We start from the raw sequence: 20,706 nt of genomic DNA, 5'->3' as shown, positions 1-20,706 counted from the left end.
TAGAGCACACTGAGCCACTGGCTACACTTCGATTGTCCATGTAACTTTTAAGTAGCCAAAAGTGAAATATTTCCTGCATTCTTTCCCGTTGGCGCTTTATTTGAACGTTTCTCTGAAGTTTTTTTTTATGACGTCAGGAGTATGTGATCTTTCAACATATTATATTTACTAGACGACGAGCGATACCAACCTGCATGGCGACTTGAGGTGTCATGGAAGCCATACCCATGAGGCAGACCTGGATATCGGGCAACTTGCTCATAACTAGCTGTTTGGTCTGGGGATCAGTAATCTTCTCATCGAGCAGTTTCTGCACGATCTCCAAGAGGCCGCCCCCTTGTCCTGGATGTGCCCATTAGCGGGCAAAAGTAAAAATGAAGACTCTTTATCCAAAGTAAAGCAAACACACGCACACACACACATATATATATCCAGTATTTCAAGGAAATATGGAAAGATGCGAATAACCCTTTGGAGCACATATGTTTTTGTGAGGTATTGTTTGCACAGATCGTTTACATATCGCAAACACACACGCTAGTACTACACAGCGATCGTCGCTGGACGATATTGCTAATTTTAATATTTATTTACGATTGTTGTAATTACCCAAACTCATATCCGTAACCACTTCTTGTCTTTCCACATGTGCAACCCTTCGGTAAGCGCCTCAGGCAGCGCATACATTTCTCTCAAGAGGTTTGTACGGGCTGAAAGAAATGTGCCTCTTGCGATTGTTAAGCGGAGATAAATACTAAAGAGGCAAGGTACTCATTAATTCTTAACAGGTCACATTAGAAAATGACAATGTGAGGTTAGTTTAAAAAATAAATTCGATATTCTCTCTCTTGTCACCCATGACTGTACATTATACATGAGCAGGCTGCCCCCGGGGCTCTGTCTCTTGCAACCGCGTCAGATCATCGAGCAAGCTGTGGATCTGTCAAGTAGAAGGATCGACATTTGGGCGAGTTGGTACTGGTTGAATATCTTGAAGCAGGGGCGCAAGACGACGAAGTCCTGTGTGTTCCTGCCTTCTGTCTTTGCCCTTTTGGAGCGCCCCTTCAAGAGGATCTTTCAAGGTGCGAATGGTACGGACATAGACGTTGAAGCAACGGAATGTGGCGTAAGACGCATCGTAACTGCTAACGCAGTACTAGTAAAACACGGGTCCTTTCGTCTTTTGAGGTCAGCGTAGCAAAGCAAAATAGCGTGAGAATTGCGATGGACTTTATCAACCCAATCTAGCCTTTTTCATCGGTTTTCTCGTAGAGCTCACCTGCGTCAACTTGATCATGAGTCTCTATGTTACGGGACGAATAAATGTCGTTGCTTGTACTTTCTCAAAAACGTTCACACTGTTTCTACAGCAACCTGCTAATGAAAACTAGCACAAAATTTTAGTTAGGTGAATTGGGAACCTTTTACATAGAGATAATTAGGTGCCGCATTCGCTGCTTCCTTCGCGGCATTGCGTCTGTTGCTGGGACCGTGGTTACCAAAATGCCAAATATGACTATTGTATTCTCTAGTGTTTATCTCGACATGCTAAATGAAGCAGTGAAGCTTCCTAGTCCGGTAATGTGTGAAGCTCACGTGAGCATGGCCCACCCAGTCCATTCAAGAAGGCCACTGAGGGCGACACAATAAAATTCCGCTTCACAAAATAGCGCTTCGTAGAAAGTTTGCAATCGCAGCTATATTACGACATAAAGAGCATATGTATAGTGCGATATCCTCAACTTTCATCTCTTGCCTATCTTCTTCAATAACAGTGTGCACATGTGTGTACGTTATTTTGTTTTCCGTTCTGTAAAATGTTGGCAAAGAAGCAAAACTTCTGGCATTGCTGCGTGTAAGGCAGGGGATCGGGCAGTTGGGATTCAGACAAGGCCATGTTCCAATCCGTAAGCAAAATTAAAGAGGTGCAGAGACAAAAAGGATGACAGCGATCTACCTTTTCTATCGTGCTTCTTGCCTCTGCAACTCTATTCATTTTGCTTACGCACTGAAATATGTACTGCTCTGGCATTGCATTGCGGACAAATTGAACACTTGGATACCCAATGCGCTTCGATTTCAGGACAACATGGGTGGTACTGCTAAACGCAACCATTTTGTGAAGGCACTCTCAGATATATTGGGCATCTCAGATATATTGGGATATATCCGACATGGCTTGTTTTATCAGCAATGGGAAGTATCTGTGTTCTTTTTCTTAAGGCTCACAGAAATATATTTCCTGTCTCGTAATGCTTGCAACCAATGATAACCCTTTTTTTCAATTGCTATGAGCCGATCATTCAGTACTTTTTAAAATAAAGAAAGGGTCTAAATCGATATTTGTTTACTATGTTATTATGAGCGCTGCTTAAAAATGTACAGATCACTTTACTGCCTTGGATTGGCTTTATTTGAGTCTGCAGCACCTTCGAACAAAATGATTTAGATTTCACACAGTTATGGGCTGCCCGTTACAATTCGTGTCCCAATGGTTTATGGTGGCCCCGTTAGCTAGCATTTCACGTTGTTTCAGATAGACGTAGTAAACGTAGACGTACGGCAAGTAAATGCCACGGAGTTTTGTTACCTTGCACGTATCCAATGGTGACCACTGACACCAGTAGCGCTGCAACGAAAAACCTAAAATCCATGGTCGGCACGTAAGCGAATGCAGGAGTGCCCGCAACTGAAGGGTAAACCGTTAGGAAGTTCCAAGCCCCGCGGTTTTTAAAGGAATCGACATGTTCCGCTTGACCAGAATCGAGCGTGCAGGAGAGATACACGAGGGCGAGAGAAAGAGCACTTGACCATCACCCGTCATTTATGATGCAGATTGGATTAGACGATAAGAGGTGGGCAGAAGCCGAAACGCTTGGTAGAGCGACCTTCAGACTTGGCCCGACAGAAGTGACATCACATTTGCTTGTAAGCACGTGTACAACATCGCGAATTATTCAAAAGGCTTCATAAGGACAAGATGCATGACAGCTGGTCACGCTCCCGCAACCTTCCGTGGCCAGGACTGGTCTCTTTCCTCTTCGTGAATGCTGCTACGGGGCACGTGTTTTCTTGTTGTACTCGTGTCGAATGACAAGTACCTGTGTCAGTTGGCATGGTTCCCACACATGATCACTCTCGCTCCTAAGTCACTCACATTATTCGAACAGTAATTTCGCTCTAACACACTGATATTCGTCTGAAAAAAGTATGACACTTCTCTGTCTTTACACTAAAGTCACGCATTAGCGGAAAGCCCACTGTTGTACTTGTTCTTGTTGTACTCGTGTCGAATGACAAGTACCTGTGTCAGTTGGCATGGGTTCCCACAGATGATCCCTTTCGCTCCTAAGTCACTCACATTATTCGAACAGTAATTTCGCTCTAACACACTGATATTCGGCTGAAAAAAGTATGACATTTCTCTGCCTTTACACTAAAGTCACGCATTAGCGGAAAGCCCACTGTTGTACTTGTTCTTGTTGTACTCGTGTCGAATGACAAGTACCTGTGTCAGTTGGCATGGGTTCCCACAGATGATCACTCTCGCTCCTAAGTCACTCACATTATACGAACAGTAATTTCGCTCTAACACACTGATATTCGTCTGAAAAAAGTATGACATTTCTCTGTCTTTACTATAAAGTCACGATTTAGCGGAAAGCCCACTTTTGTACTTGTTCTTGTTGTACTCGTGTCGAATGACAAGTACCTGTGTCAGTTGGCATGGGTTCCCACAGATGATCACTCTCGCTCCTAAGTCACTCACATTATTCGAACAGTAATTTCGCTCTAACATACTGATAGTATTCTAAAAAATGTATGACGTTTTTCTGTCTTTACACTAAAGTCACGGATTAGCGGAAAGCCTGCTGTAAACATTGCTAATAATATTTGCCTAGTTTTTTTTGTAGCTTAATGAGGCAAATTTTCTAAAAGCGCTTTGTTGCCATAACTCTCTTACATGACCCCACATTATCGTTCTTTGTTCACAGGGAACACCGCTGTATCCAAGACTTCAATGAGCCCCCTTAACGAAGTCTCGTCTACAGCCAGACACTTCGTTTGACCACGATTGACCACCGAGGCTACTGATTGTGCTTTTCTAGCCTCAAAACAAATCAGTACATTATCACTGGCAGTAGCTTTTAAGCGCACTACAGACGAGGATGGTGAAAGAAGACAGAAGACACACGAGCGCTAACTCGCAACAACTGGGCATGCTATACAAATTTGCGTTAACTTGCACATTGTTCCAACTCAGCGTCAGTTATTTTCATGTCTTACCAACACGCCCAAACAACCACATTAGTGAGTAATGGCAGAACTATGCTATCTGGCCGTAGAGGTAGAATATGTTGGCAATATGTTTTTTTCTTAGGAGGTAAAACAAGCAAGAAATACGATGGAGTAGACTTGCTGAACGGACCCAAAATTTCGATGGAAATTTGAATAGTCTGCCGTTTTCCAGATTGCCTTCCTCTCTGGGTCAACAGGCAACCATATTCGTCCCTTATTCACTTCCCTCATAGCTATTTATTCACCTGAGGTACGTGTAACACTAGGGACATAAAGAGAGAGAGAGAGAGAGAGAGAGAGTGAGAGAAAGTGAACTTTTATTGATGCCAGCAGTCATGGGGGCGGACGCAGGCTCCTATAGCCAGCAGACGGCCGAGATGCCATGGGTCTCAGCGGCTGCCTCGGCTAGCTGGACGGCCCACACCTACTCTCACTGCTTTGAGCTGAGAAGCAGGGTCTCCCATGTCTGCAGGTGCTGAATTTTGCTGTCCTCGAAAGGAACCGCCTTCGAGCATGCCCATAGAATATGCGGCACGCCCACTCTACCCTTACATAATTTACATTGATCTTTGTATTGCCCTGGCTAGAACCTGCTACAGGTCACCGGGTTAGAATACACGTTTGTTTCCAGGAGGGCTCGGGCCATCGCCTGTTTCTTGGTTCGCTCGGGATGGGCTGGTGGGTACCAGGTTCTTCCCAGCCGATAGTAATCGGTGATGTCTTTGTAGCTAACCATGCGGTCTGCCCTCGTTCCCCGCTGGGCTGGGAATATTGAACTTTTTTGGCCGTACCCGAGAAACATTTAGCCAACATTATCCAGCGCTTTGTAATTGATGACGCAGAATATTTCTCCAAAGTTACATATGCGTACAACGGTAAATTACGTTTACTCATATTGAATTCCATTCAATATTGAGAATACCAATGGTTGTAGGATGGTAACGCACAAATTATGGCAAGCAAAAACTTCGCATCACATGACCATATTGTGCAATGCCTATCCAAATCTTATTTATGCTAAAGCTAAATTGTCCAAAGCAATTTGTACCTTCATGCATCCGACGCACACATCATTTCCGACAGAGCCACTAAATGAATGATGCCACATACATGAAAATAATTCCCTAATTACATGGACGCTAACATATAGCTCTATTTATTTTGTCGCAGTTTATGCTGTTACAGATGACTACCATTCGTCTTATATTACATATTCCGCTTTCAATTTGCTCTGTATTGTCCAAGATGCGCTATTTTTCTTTTTTTCTTCCCGGAAGACTTCTTCACTGTTGCGAAGGTTTTCAGTTTCATTTTTTGTGCAGGTGTACGAATAATATGTCTATGTTACCCGCTGAACGACTATCGCGAGTCAGTGCTGGTGCAGCGACCTATAAGTCCTAGTAAGTACACCAAACACAAATATTAGGTAAGGTTAACGTTTCATTTACAAGAGAGTAAGAAGACTAGTTTCTTCTTTAGTTCTGACTTGTGTGCAAAATGTGCGTTTGAAATCTTATACATAGTAAATGATAAGACGTAAGCCATATCCCCTTCCGCGACACTGCATTCACTACAGTTTATTCTCCCTTAGGACTTTCAATGTCTTGATTTTAATTAGCCAGAACAAAATGTCTAGAGTTACACACGTTATTCATGCACCACCACTCTGAGCTTAGTGTAAGTACTGCGTTATGTTCTTGTTAACTAGCGCTTCTTAGTGTAATTAGTTTTGAAATGAGTTACCTAGACTGAGCTGAGCCAGTAACCTAGGGTTGGATCTAACAGCGCCTGGTAAGGTAAAACAAATAATACAACGGATCAGGGAACTATGCAAAAAATTACACTTGACGTTTTGGTATCTATACATATTCATTGTTCGCACATGTAAAACTTCAAAGCGTCGTTTTGTTTTTGTTTTCACTTTAGTGAGCGACCTAATTCATTTCTAGCAGAAGAAATTCTAGAAAGGGGCCTCCCGCAGTATCATGTCAGTGTGAAAGGAGTCTAAAGCTGGCATTGGGTGCGTCACCCTGCCGTTCAAGGGAGCGCGTAGTTCCACATTTCTTAAGTAATGGAGACATGCTCGCTGAACAAGCACGCCTCCTCCAACTTCTCAAGCAGCTAGAGCAATATGAATATTGAAAGTTCAGGTTCTTCAGATTTTCTTCTAATCTTTACCGCGTTCCGCGTACACTTCATGCTTACAAGCCGCGCAAGTTTTGAATACGGCGCTTTCTCCCCCGTAGTCGGTGTCAGAGAGGATCGTGAATAAAAACCTTTAAAAATGAGCGAAGGATGCAAAGCACCTTCACGGCACGCACAAGCAATCGCATGAATTACGCCTACCAGTGTTTGTTCTTCGTATTTTACCAGGCACTTAGTGCCATAAATTTAAAAGTATATATTCTATGTAAAGGCATATACGCATGATGGCAGCGTCCTTCTACCAAACCTAACATCGTGACGCTAAGCGCTCTTGATGACTTTGCGTTATCGCGTCGGCGATTTAGTCCCTCACGCCCGGAACATTAAAAAAGAAACGATAACACGCCTCGCGTAAATGATTATGGCCCCGACGTTGCTACGAGTCCCTGGAGGAGCGTTCTCGTTGCGTTCTCCGTGTAATTAGGAGCAACAATAACTGACACGCCCCTGTACTTGCGAGCTCCATTGGTGCATAAATGACAGAGTCGATAAAGTAGGACTGTTGCTGTTACTGCGCACTGATATGGTGGCTTCAGGCTCCAAAATAACACAAGAGCTAGTGGCGGGAGCAACCATGCAGACTAACTAAAACTGATTTAGTTGTAGTTAATTTTTTTTTGTTTTTGCCTTTCGGTCGTCACCGTCTTTGCACTTGACTTTCTATTCAAAGAATACCTCGCAGTGCCCAAGGGAGTTCCAGCATGGGAGGAGTGGGAGGTTTATAGCAACGAAGAAACTATATCTTCATTTATAACACAAACTTCCTCTTCAGTCAGCGTGCTCCACTCGCGTACTGTTTGACCAAAAAAAGGGAAAAAAAAAAGGAGTTAAAATGCATGTTCACCTTGGTTTTCCATTCGATGATTTTATTCTTAGGATCATTACGCCTTGAGGTATCGTGAGGCTCAATTAAGTTACTTTGTTTATTCCAGTCATACTATGCTATAACAGGTTCAGTCTGCTTTCTGGCCAGCGATTCCCAACAAAGCTAATTCCTTTTTTCAGTGGCGTGCTGCTCTCTGTCTCTCTTTCTGTTCCATCCTAAGACTACGAACCCGGCAGCTCGGTTCTGTATTTTTCCTAAAGTGCTAAGGAGTGTAACCTTGGCGGGGGTCCCACACAAAACAGCATACTCCAAAATTGGCCGAATACAAGTTTCGTAAGCCGTGAACGTGAACGTATTGCGAGAGCATTAATTGGCTCAGTCTGCGACTCCGCCGTCATCGGATAGCCGCGGAAAAAAAAAAAATAACGGCACACAAATTACGTCAGCTTCATCTAACTAAAAACTACAAAAAAAGTAACTACAGTGAGGATTGGATTCTCTACTCCACCGCCACAACTACCGCTCCGTTGCGGAGGGTGCTAACGACAACACCACCGTTGCCTTTCTTTCTTTCATGATATTTATTACGAATATAACACTTACTTGCGCAAGGTATTTACAAGGCGGCCAAAACAGTCATAGCCGTCTCTCCAAGCACAAAACAAACACTTCACAGTATAATTATTACAGTAAACAGTTCTACATAAGAGAGGCAAAATGATACTGCATCACCAATGGATACCAATCTGGTTGGAAGTCTTTTTGGTTATAGAAGGATCTTGATGTAAATCCTCATACGATGCGATATCTTATGCCACATAAATCTGACAGTGTGCCTTTTAACAGGTTGGTACTTTTGGCGTTGCACAGTTTATGGAAAAATCGCACGTTAGATCGGAATGCAGAACCGACTGCATCTTTAAAAAAATATGGGGTTTTAGGTGCACAAACCACTTTCTGAGTATGAGGCACGCCGTAATATTGGACGACCTGGGGTTCTTTAGCGGGCACCTAAATTTAAGTACACGGGTGTTTTCGTATTTCACCCCCAACGAAATCCGGCCTCCGTGGCGAACTGTACCGTTTACATTTCATTCAGATGTTTCAAAACCGCGCCACCACTCAAACAGGGGAGAGAGATTAGCATCTCCGAGGCTACGCATGTCGTTGGGCTTTGCCTGGCGGAAGATGCACTAGATGGCGCATGATACAAGTGGCGCCACTGCGCGATACTGGAGAAGCGATAGTAGTGAATCCCACTCCGAGAGGCACCGGAATCGACTTGGCCTTCGAGAACATGCCACGCACAGTGCACGAAGTGATGCGCTACACATCGACATACTGCGCCGATCGCGAGGCCATGCTACTGTCGATCAACTTGCACCCGCAGGCGCCGTCGCCGGTGACCATCGACGACGACGAATACGATTCAACGCGCTTCAAGTGCCCGACGGATGACGTCGACGACGACATCCCTCCAGAGTGTTAGGCGGAATTTGCCTACTAACCCGATGAAGAAATGTATACAGTGTCAACACCGTGGAGTCGCTGGGAAGAGAGCTGTCATCGCTCGGCAAAGGGGCGTCATCGCGCTGAAAAGTGGTGTCATCGGGAAAGAACGCTCGACGCATTGTGCGTGAAACACTACTTTAACGAGAACTCGGCGAATAAAACTTAGCTGAGAGATCGCAATATGGCCGGTTTGTCGTCTTGCGTTTGTTGCGACCTCTTAAGCAGCAACATTAGACTTGGAAGCGTAACGCGGCAGCACTCAGCTCAGCAACATTTCCCGCAACACTCAACTCGGTGACATAACTCAGTGACACGCTCAGCGACACGTAATGCTCTCGCATATGCGCATCATCATAACAATTACTTAGGTGCCAGAAGAGTTTTTTTTTTTTTTTTCACGTGTAGGCATCACCAGTTCCGCTGAATGAAGTTCAAGGCGTTACTAGCCTTTATATATATTTCTATATAGTTATATATATTTATCTGTGTACTGTTGTGTTCATGCTACATTATTTAAATAGTTCTGGGACTGAATTCGCTTCGTTTTGCTAAAGGAAACCCACACACATATTTCTATACTTAAATTTATTTTCCGTGTAGCACGCCAATTCTGAATATATGGTAAAGCTTTCTGAAGGCTAGCGGTGCCACTTTGTTTAGCAGCATTTTTCTCCTTGTACGCAACACGATCACCAGCAAACAAACATAAACAAGACAAAATTCCTCAAGAAATATTAATTCATCGATTTACAGAATAATAAACTGAGAGTGAAACTGAAACATAAAAGTGGACCGAGAAGAGCATTGTGGGACTGGTGATTTAACACCTACGTACTCGGACCATTTTTCAATCAAAACAACGCATTGACTCCTTTCAGAGAAGCAATTATATATCCATCTATAGACAGCTGCATCATTATTTAATTTAGTAAGATTATATAATAGGAGTGAGGGCGATACCGTGTCAAACATTTTTCTGAAATCTAGGAGGATTCTGTATGTACCTTTCCACCTGCATCGTCATTTCATGCCAGATCGCGATTCATCTCAATGAGCCGTGTTCTAGAGGACAGACCCCTACGAAATCCTCGTTGTTTCTTGATTAATACTTTATGTTCAGTGAAGTGCTTCACCTTTGCTTTTTTAAAATATATTCAAGTATTTTACATGAGATCGGTGTCAGTGATATGTGTCTGTAGATGCCAACATCATTTTTGAGCCACCTCTATGTGTCGAAACATCTGCGATATTCCAGTCATATGATAAAACGTCTCATGTCGTGTGACCGTTCATACAACCTTTTGTGGCCAGCGCTGTATAACGCAGAAAACTAGCGGAAAAGTTCGGCGTTGCTCCGCATAGGTTTCAGCAGCACAAATTTTGAATTGAATTCTAGGGTTTTACATGCCAAACGACAATTTAATTATGAGGCACGCTGTAGTGGGCGACTCTGTAATAATTTTGACAACCAAGGGATCTTTAACGTGCCCCCAATGTACGGTAGACGGGTGCTTGTGCGTTTTCCCCCCATAGGACTGCGGCCGCCGCGGCTGGGATTCGATCCCGCGACCTCGTGCTTAGCAACGGAATGCCATAGCCGCTAAGCCACCGCGGTGGGTAACACTGTTTTTTTTTTTTGCGTACAGGACAAAGATAACCATAACTAGAAACATTTGATCGCGCGCTTTGGTTCTTTAAGTTCATATCGTATTTATAATTATTTCTTATTAAATACGGCTCCTCAACTCACCGATCACAAACAATTACAATATCTGGTTTAAAGAAGCAGTGAATAGTTATAAATTCCGGAAATTTTCTTAGCTGACTAAGCATTTAGATTTCTCACGCAAGAAATGTACGCTTGTTCGAGCTTTCCAGCCCGAGTGTTTTACGTGTACGATTTACAATTTTACGAGTGCTAAACCTATTCACGAATACGAGCCAAAACTACATATGAAGCTGTCGTTTATTGCTACATTTATCCTTTGTGTGTCATCTTTCATTATTTCCATAACAAAAAAATCTAGTGAAACAACAGTGACGAAAGCTGTGAACTTTCTCTATTTCGTGGAATCAGTGAATCAAGGAAGCCGCAATGAAGCAAGGAAGCGAGCACGCAAGCGTGCAGTATAAGACGTACGTCAAGGGAAAAAAAGAGTAGGTACAAAAAAAAAAAAAATAGAAGGTGCGGCTCATCGTCAAGAAAGAAATGTCTCCACGCAAACACACACAACCTCTGCTGAAATATTGTTTGTTGAGCTTATCAATTATATCTACTACGTTCTCTTGTAACGTGCCATTGCCGCCTATTGCAATAGAGCTGTTCAGGAAACTATTACCGACATCAGCCGAGGCCTGGTAGTTCAGTGCAGTTTCATCGTACTTGGCACTTGTACGGCGCTATCAATGGCATTGACTTCCGGTGAGGACCTTGTTTTGCAGGTCCGCTTCCTTCAAAAGGCGCGCCTTTGAGGAAACCAGGCATTACCACCGCGCACCTTCATTTGCCATATAGCAAGTAATCGCCCATGCCTCTGCCACTTGCTGTTTTTAGCATAGCACACACTGGGTTTGACCATCATTTCCTTTTTGGTTTCGTGCCGTCTAACTGCATAAAGCATCGCTTCCTTGACACTTTGAACTGGCGAAACAAGTTTGGATAAATTGCTTGGGTACAATGCAAGGGCAGCCGCGTCATCACTCCGAAGGTCCGGCTGTGCTCGGCAGGGCTATATAAGCTTGCAGAATATCAACTTCAAGCCAGTTCGCATATACACAGGACCGGTGTCTCCTTGAAGCCAACCGTGAGGCAAAACCATAAAGCTGCAGTGCACGTTCGAAAAAAAAAAATACAATGCGAAGCGTTCTCAGAGCGTGCCTTCTTCTTGGATTTATCTGCTTCACAGCAGCCGATGAAGGTTAGTTTTATTACTGTTTCTTATTTTCTTCTTACGAGAACATACGCGAATATGTCGTTACAAATATATGGCAGGGGGCAGAAGGTGAACAATGGTTTGGGTAAATCAATTATTATTAAATCTTGGAAAGGCCGTAAAAAGCTTTCACTCCAGCTTTGCGCTGACCCGATTTTTACAAGTTCGTACTATATGCCGGGTGAAAGTGCACGGGTCTCAAATGCTGCTCCTAGTAGCAAGAGAGTCTTTCCACATGCATGTTGCATCAACTGTGATGCCACCTATTCGAGCGGTGCTGTTATATCCCCAGCTCATTCGGTGTGAGCTAATCCAAGTTTCAGAAAACACCACAACGTTGCATCAGTTGGAGAACATCGTGCCAAATTTCACCGCAATGCTGTCGTTGCTCAAGTAAATGCTCGTTCCCCTAATTCTTTCTGCAGCGGAAGATGTGTGGAAGCTCATGGAGCAGAGTATTCGTGAACGGGCTGGAACCGAGGCTCTTGCGGAGAGGATACTTGTGGAGGCCAGGATTGTTCAAAACTGCGGTCTTGAGCATCCTGAGCATGGCCTAGCGGTTCTTAGAAAGGTGACTTCATTGCACATCGACTGCTTCATCAGATCTTTATTTGTTGCATGTATACAATTCCTTCAGTGCGAAAAGTATTTCACGTGTGCGAAGCTCTTCACTACTCTCTCTATTTTTGTACCGTATGTGTGCCTCAGATGCATCTGGATTGCGTGGCAAAATTATTGTGCTTGTAGCATCGACGTATACATTTTATAAACTGAGTTATTTTTATATTCACGAGCGTTTTCTGTAAGCGCGAGCTATATGCTTATATTTAACAAATACCCCATAACGTATGAATAAAAATTAGCTTGGAGATGGCAACTTTTATTTCTAGAGATAGGCTAACAATCTCGCCTACCCCGGGGAGAGCATGCATGGGCATGACCGCCACTGGCATGCTCTTATTGATAATTGTTGCGCGTCCAGCTGACAACTAAAATAGATAGCTTCCTGATGATCAATACCTCGTGTTCGTTATTCTATGTTGTTGCACAGTGGACTCACCTAATCCCGTGTCACTCATTTATTGACCGCTATAGAATAAGAAGAGAGAGCAAAACAACACAAACTCGCATTAAATGCTGTTTGTTTCAGATGTTTGTGAAAATCGCCTCTGAAGGAACTGAGTGCGCCACGACCAAATTTGGAATCACAGACACTGCGGAAAGAGACATTGCTGTAAGTTCAAATAGTTTCCGCAGCAGCAGCTCTGTATTCATCAGTAACTGAATAATTCGTTAAGAGATCAATGCAGTCAGTTATCGAAAACTCTTCATATCCGAAATGGTCACTTGTTTTCTTGTATGCCTGTTTATGCCATGTACCTGATTAATGTAGCACCACGTGCAATAATTTCGTTTTTAATGTCGTTTTAAGGACCTTCATATTATCGGAATAGAGAAGAATGTTTTACGTTTCATGCAATCACGTGTACAGTTAGCTTAACGTTAATTATTTCAGAGGTCTGTGGAAGAGACCGGAGCAAAACAAACTGAATTGTTCATTAGTAAGAAATTTCGGTTTTCCTTGATTCCCTTTGCATCATTATCAGCCACAGATGGATCATTAATGTCATCGTCACCATGATCATTTGTGTCAACTGCTGGAGTAAACCACTCTCACACAACCGCTCTAAACAACTCGCCACACAACCTAGTTCTCTGCCGTCCTCGATGGTGTTTCTCTTTACTCGGCACCCATTCAGTATCTCTAGGAAACGACCGGTCACCTGCGTTATGTGTGCTACACTGCCTGCCCGGCTATTCTTTCACCTAATCTTAACTAAAATCTAAACTACCTCCGTTTGCTCTAAAATTCACATCGCTGTTCTTATGCCATTTACCGTTACGACTATCATTTACTTCAACGATATTGCGCGACATATAAACGACATGGACGTGAGAGAAGACGACTTCTCTCACGTCCATGTCGTTTTTATGTCGCGCAATATCATTTAAGCAATGGATTACCAACTTGCCCGGAATGCTGCTCTCATTAAGATCATTTACTGTTCCATTGCGCGTTGCGAGATTCTTACCGTCACTTCAAGCTTCCGTTTAATCTCCAAGTTTCTGCCTCATCTGTAAGTACTGTTCCGAATGCAATGATTGCACGCTGTTTTTTTTACGGTCCTTTAGTACATGGAACACCTAGTTGAGCTCAGTGCCATCCAAGCAGACTTAAAACATAATTGTCGAGTACAAATGCCATTGTCCCTAGACAAATTGATGGTAGCATGCCCCGAATTTTTTTTTCATTATCTTCACATTGCCCGTGTGAGCATATACTGATCGCTGTGTGATTTTGTGGACAATATTTGCGCCCCCCTCTTTTTACAGATCAAACGTTGTTTCAGAGATGCAGCGGACCATGCAAAGGTACACATTTCTTGTATTCAACCTGCAATAATATCACACATTCTACTTGTCTCGAAAATGTTCAATAGACACAGTGCACATATTTTGGATTTGCTAACAGTTTGCGATGTTCTAGTGGAAATTACCTAGTTCTAAATAGAGGGCTAATTTATGAGACGCTGCGTTGGCGCTCATGTGAAAATATTGTCTTGCTCTCAGTTTAACCTTCTGCTTAGAATGATCAACATGAAACACCCTATTTCTGATGTTGCAAAGAACAAGTCTATGTGATAACTATATTTCGTTGATGTGTGGATTTTCGCTCTTGAAACTTGAAACAAAAGCGCCAAATCACAACTGTAGAATTCGTGCTACAAAACAAGAGTTATTGAACTTGTCCAGTAAACTTGAACAATGAGGGGTCTTCTGGGAGCTAAGGAATCTAAACCCTTTCGATAGAATTAACTGCGGATAAAGGAAACCTGCCTTGAGGCTTGCATTGCGGCAGAGTTTCGGGGAACGGCTCTTCCCTATATATAAAGAAACATGCCATAGGCTCAGGTGCACACCAAAAACAGTGTTTGTGTGCTATCTCTCTGCTCTCTATTCGACTCTAATCGTCCTTAAAATTACCGTAAAGAACCTTAGGCTATAATCTTCGAGGTCAACCTTTATGCTGGACATTCGCAGAATGTTAATATTTTATAGGACGTTTTCATGTTACCTGGTTTAGCTCAACGTTGCAATCAGTGTATGACATGTGGATTCTGCTTTATTTGTCGCTGCAGGCTTCGATACCGCTTATCGAGGAGGAAGCAGTGGTTTTCGACGCCATAAGGGTAAGCCTAAAGTGGCTTCCTGGATGCGATTTCTGAATGTTTATCCTGTTGGACTTACTTTCACCGTTGTGCATCCCCTTTTCTATGTCATCGTCATCCCTCATCAGACCTTTATGTCCCCGTTCCGCCTCCCTCTGTGTAGAGTAGCAGGCTAGAGCACGTTAGCTCATGCCGACCACTCTGCCTTTCCTTCAAATAAATGTTCTGTCTTTGTTGCAGTGTCGTGGTATTTTGCTTGAAATGTGTATTAGAATATCTGGCATATAATACGTGATATCGTTCGAACACTTAGGGCACGAAGCTTGCTTCTAGTATATTCAGATACAAAGAGTTTTCAAAATTTAAGGGTCGTTGTTCTTACGTTACCGAAAAACATGTGGCAGTGGTGGGTTGTAGCAGCAGGCGGGCTTAACTTTGCGATGAAGGCCGCTATTGGCTCCGCCCGAGCACCTCTTACAATATTACTGCGGCCTTTACCACATCTCGGTCAAACCAGTCTCTCTTAGGAATGCAATGAGAGGACGCGATGCTTATTTGCGGGCTATAACTGGTCGTTGTGGGAGCAAAAGGTCTGGCAGACAGGCATATGGATGAAGGTCCCTCTTTTGCAGGTCTTCCAGAAGAGTGTACCTTTCATTTCAGTATTTTGCGCGCGACGACAGAAAGTGTTCATTGTCTCCTGCCTCACTGCATACAGTACATTTCGGCCATTCGATGCGCCCCGTCCTAACCAACCATGCTGGCGTACGAGCAGATCCTGTCCTTACTGTCCTTACTCTATATGCAGGGTTCTGCAAGTAAATTGTGTCAAAATTTTAAAAAGCGTGCTGTGCCAGGTAGTTAGACAGAACCGTGGTAATGTTGTTTGTCGTCGCTTGGAGCAAGTCGGATGTTTTTTTTTTTGTATTTCGCCTAATTAGATATTTAGTTATTACTTATTATTCAAGTTCATTAAATATTATGTGCAGAGCAATAGTGTCAATGAGAAAATTTCAGACCATCCTGACCAATTCCCGATGCAGCTTTACGTTGCTCAATATGTGCTACATAAAAGTCCTTTCCAAGGCTGAGAGAAAGCGCGCAAAAAGCCGCTAAAGAGTGTCGAGCGGCTTCATTCCCCGCTCCATTTGGGTAAAGCGTGCCAAAACGTAAAGGCAACAATGCAGAACTTGACAGGAAATGCAGGTACAGACCCGGAATCGCTAGTGGCGAGCAAACTCATTTAAATCAGCCATACAGCATCATTATGTACCGAGTGATGTGAAGTGTTGCTGCAAACGATTCCTGCTCTTCGTTTCAGGCCTGCGTTGTCAAAGGTTTGGAAGCACTGAAGCAATGAGCGCAAGGGGAAGCAGGAGGAGCTACGAGAGCAGCTAGTAGACAGCTTGTCCAGGAGTTTCTGCGCATTAAAACTATTTTTCTACAGCTTGTCCCCATTGTGTCGCAAGCATGCAAACGATTTTTTTTCTTTTAAGTGCTTGTTGTTTTTTGATGTCGCCCCGTCATGAAACATATTCAGCTAAAAATTCTCGGCTTCAATGCAAGGACGCTGACTTCAACACATAGGTACTAAAGAATGAAGTTTGATTTGGTAATTGTCTCTCTGAATACCATGTACACAAATACATCAATTGCCACCAAGTGGGGTGTGCAGAGTACTCCAAAGCTATTGGGTCCTCAAATTTGACCAGTCGTTCAGCAATATTGCAAATGAAGGCGAAGCCCGCCTAGACACACAGAGAAACAATGGTTCTGAAAAAAATATTAAAGATTATTCGAAAGTAGTATTTCCGCATTCGTTGTCCTGGAAATAAAGCGAAACAAAACAAAAAAAAAGTCAGCAGCTCTGCGACAACTACTGCTCAGAACAGACTTACTGTGACAGCAGCAGACTCTTTAGAGTGGATACTGTCACAACAACTGCTTGCTGGCGCTTCAAAGAAAGGCGGCATCTTCTTGCATAACGACTTCTTTGCAATGCAACATAACGTTGTTTCCATCCGCTAAAGGACTGATTGCCACCATTTCCTAAATACACGCACAGAAGCCTGTACTTTCATGATCTGCGTGACGCACAAAAACCCGCAGTATTCGATTAGCGCAAATTTTGCGCATGAGCTCACTGCTAAGCATCTCAATGACTCAAAGGTGCATTGTAGAAAGACACTACCAAGCAGTTTACCCCGTTAGCGCTGCATGAAAACTTCCTTAGCATTCCTGTTTATACAGTTTCACTGGAAGGATAATTCTGAACAAAGATGAACAAAGGATATATTCTTACATTTAGAAGTACTCTTTCATTCATGGCGTTGTACATACATGAATTTGCATTTTTGTTGGCGCACCTATGTGTTTTATTTGAGCAGCAGCAATTGGTGCTTCGTAATGCTTACTGTTTGTGCAGTTTGCGTATTTACCACCTGCACAAATTTTGTATAGGGTCGCAGTATCTTTAATAACTAAATAAGCAAGTGAAACAAACTCAGAGTAATATATATGCACAGGGTGTCTTGTTCTATTGTTACTTTTTTTAAATCACCCGTGAGATATAAAATCCAGCTTTTTGAGATTAACAGACAGACATCACAGGGGAAAAACAATTTAAGTTAGCATTTCACTTAACACATCCTCGCAAATTAATTTTGAAGCTAGTTACTTTGCGCCCCATATTGACTTAAATGCATAGTGATTAGCGCTCTTACGCGGTTACTGACAGTGTAAAATTCGTAGCTGCTTACAACGCGATCTCACATCAGATTTCGATTGTCACAAAATGTCCTTCCACGAAGGCCCTGCAGCAGGAGATGGGTCCTCACTTTTCCGCTGGGAATCTGAACCCGAGCGCTCGAGAAGCGAAAGAAGAAAAACCACCTGTACCAGAAACGTCGGCCATAGACGTCTTCTGAAGTCCGCCAATCAGCGCCGCCGCAGACGAACCACGTTTATCGTTTGGACGTGTTGGTTACGGCTCGTCGCGGGCGCTGCCCTCACCAAAGTCATCGAAGCGTCAAAACGAACCTTAGTGCACAAGCTTTTTTGACCATGCTTGCCCAGAGCTTTGCTGAGCGGCGCGCATGGTTTCAAGGTGGTTAAGGTCCCTTTATTTATTAATTTATTTACTTTTTTGCTGGTAGACAGAAGGTCTCTTTCATTGGACTGCACTTTCTGCACTAGTTCAGCTCAGGGGCCGTGCGAGTGCAGCACGAGTGCAGGGCCGGTTAAGAAAGTTCAAGTGTGATATTTGCGCTAGCACTGTACGTTTATTTAAAAAAAAGATATAACAGAAAAGTGCAAATATTTGGGCGTTGTAAAGCAATATTATTTTAGTCTGTTTCTATTCCATTTATGCCATTACGTTCCACGTTTGGTTGGAAACATTTTGCGCCAGGCCCACTCAGCCTGTCGGTCACGTGACGTCACAAAAATTCTCCATCGAATATATGACGTATACACATTGATTATGCTCATGATTAGGTCGAATAAGTATATTATTTTTTTTTCGATTCAAAAGCAGTATCGCCATTAGCATCCTGGCTTTGTTTTTAATTATATCATGTTTAGGAGATGTTGCCTTTAATTGGTGCCGGCTACTCCTTTTCACATAGGGATTAAAGGAATAAATCGTAATAAAGATTGTGAAATCATAACACCAATTCCGGTAGGATAAGTACATTAATGTCACAATATAACTGAAAGACAACTTCAAATCATAACAACTCAAAGTCCAGTCACGTAAGCAATCTAATGCTACACTAAAACTGATAGTCAACTAAGGGACACAGCAACAAAAAGTCCAGCCACATATGTGCATTAAAGTAAACGCAAAGCCCTGTCACTTAGCTAGACTAAAATCAGGGCACATAAGAAATGCCGCATTAAATTCTTATAAAGGTACAGAAAACCAGGCATTGGACTGACCAAAGTCAGGTAAAAGAAAAAACATAGAATGGTCCATCACATTTAAGCACTCTACTTAATACTTTCCGAGAATATTGCTCGCTTCTAGAAATGTTTGAAGGGCCAGTAACGCGCATCTTTACAACGAGTATGTTGGCCAAGGACCTAAGATCTTCCTGAGGCTGAAAGGCTTGGAATCTAATGCCACTAAATCAAGTGCTAAGCCTTGTATGTGTGTGTCGTGTCCCCTGTCTGTCAAGCAAAGTAAAAAAAAGAACACGTATTCTTGCCACGTCAAAGGGTTGTGTACGCGATAAAGATGCACTATTATGCTGAATAAAGCCATTCTTTTTTCCCACAATAGCCGGCAACTGCCCTGTTCCGAGAGGCACAGAAGATGGCCGGCACCACTGACCCCTCTCGCACTGAAAACTCGGAGCTGCATGAATAAAAGACCTTACTTGCACATAAAAAAAAGCGCTTATAACGTTGTCGCGCTCTTTCTGCACGTACGCGACATCGCTTGGCCCTCTCTTCGCTCATGGTTCGTCTTAGCGCGGTTTTGAATCTTACGTTGCACACTGCCGTGATTCTCGGCCACTCACCGCAGACTAAGGAAGTAGAAGCAGACGAATTGCATACACCACCGCCGCCTTCCTCATCAGGTGAACAAGTTTTCCTGCGCTAGATCGGACTCACAGAAACCTTCTCCATTTATGCGCGTTCCTCCCCTCTTGTCAGCCAATTAGATAAGAAAAACCTGTCAAGGTAGGCAATGGTATTCACTTTGAAAGCAAACAAAAGTGACCTCGTATGCATGAAGAGAACATTCGAATACACTGGTCAAACAACGCTACAAACGGTGACGTCAATGTTACATCAGGAGATTGTAATAAAATCACAATGGAATAGTTTTGGGGTATTTAAAAAAATTGTGCATAGATATTCGCTCCTTTCTCTTTGCTCATAATTGTTATAGAAACTCTTCGCTGGCATTTTTCGCTGGCGAGCTCTCCAGCTACATCTCATCTTGACGGATGCCTACAGCGAAGCTTCAAAACTAATGCTACAGGGAAGTACCACACCACTTGTGTTAGGTGTTTCTTCTTTGTCCCTGTTGGTTCGTTCGCGCTGGAAGTAAAGGTGCAATTGTACCGGCTCGCCCAGCTAGCTACCGTACCACACGGAAGTCGTTCGACTGAGAAGACCCACTCTCACACTTACAACAGCGATACCTTAATTTTTCAATTCAATTAAATTCTGGGGCTTTACGTGCCAAAGCCATGATATGACTATGAGGCAAGCCGCAGTGGGGAACTCGGGGTTGATTTAGACCACCTGGGGTTCTTTAACGTGCACCCAATGCAAAGTTCCCGAATGTGTTTGCATTTCGCGTCCATTGAAATGCGGCCGCAGCCGCAGGGATTCGACCCCGCGCCCTGGACATAGCAGCGCGACGCCGAAGCCGCTTCACCATCACGGCGGGTCATCCTAATTTTTGAAGCAAAAGTAGTTCACAAAAATGGGAGAGCATCGCTTATGGCTGGCGCTTTGGCATGATTACGTACGCCTAATTGCGCCACATCTCTGGCTTCGCTTAAATCATAGAAATCTCAGGACATGGAAAAAACGACACCAACATAAAGAGGCCTCAAAACCCTTCTTGAACATAGTAAAAAAAAACAACGTTGCCGACATGTTAACGAGGCTTCTATAAACATGTGGGCCAAATATTATTGCGCGGCAGGCAGCAGGCAATTAGCAATACCGTGTCGAAAGCAGA

The 20,706-nt window shown here is 43.3% G+C and overlaps 2 protein-coding genes across 2 annotated transcripts in view; one reads left to right on the top strand and one right to left on the bottom strand.

Annotated features, from left to right (window-relative positions):
• Window positions 1-254: 254 nt before the first annotated feature.
• Window positions 255-20,706, bottom strand: part of LOC126527645 (uncharacterized) — a 202,351-nt gene continuing 181,899 nt past the window's right edge. Inside the window, exon 17 of the mRNA XM_050175455.3 lies at window positions 255-342. The gene's annotated coding sequence lies outside the window, so the exon portion shown is untranslated. The remainder of the gene's footprint in view (window positions 343-20,706) is intronic.
• LOC126527781 (uncharacterized) lies at window positions 11,688-16,451 on the top strand. The gene is made up of 6 exons (XM_072284342.1): window positions 11,688-11,760; window positions 12,201-12,346; window positions 12,926-13,009; window positions 14,170-14,208; window positions 14,976-15,026; window positions 16,327-16,451. The coding sequence occupies exons 1-6, from the start codon at window positions 11,697-11,699 to the stop codon at window positions 16,363-16,365; spliced, it is 423 nt and encodes a 140-aa protein (XP_072140443.1). The 5' UTR covers window positions 11,688-11,696; the 3' UTR covers window positions 16,366-16,451.

The sequence above is a fragment of the Dermacentor andersoni genome, chromosome 9 (genome assembly GCF_023375885.2).
Source record: "Dermacentor andersoni chromosome 9, qqDerAnde1_hic_scaffold, whole genome shotgun sequence".
Lineage (NCBI taxonomy): Eukaryota > Metazoa > Arthropoda > Arachnida > Ixodida > Ixodidae > Dermacentor > Dermacentor andersoni.
Note: the sequence above shows the minus strand (reverse complement) of the source record. Positions and strands in the feature narration are given on the sequence as shown.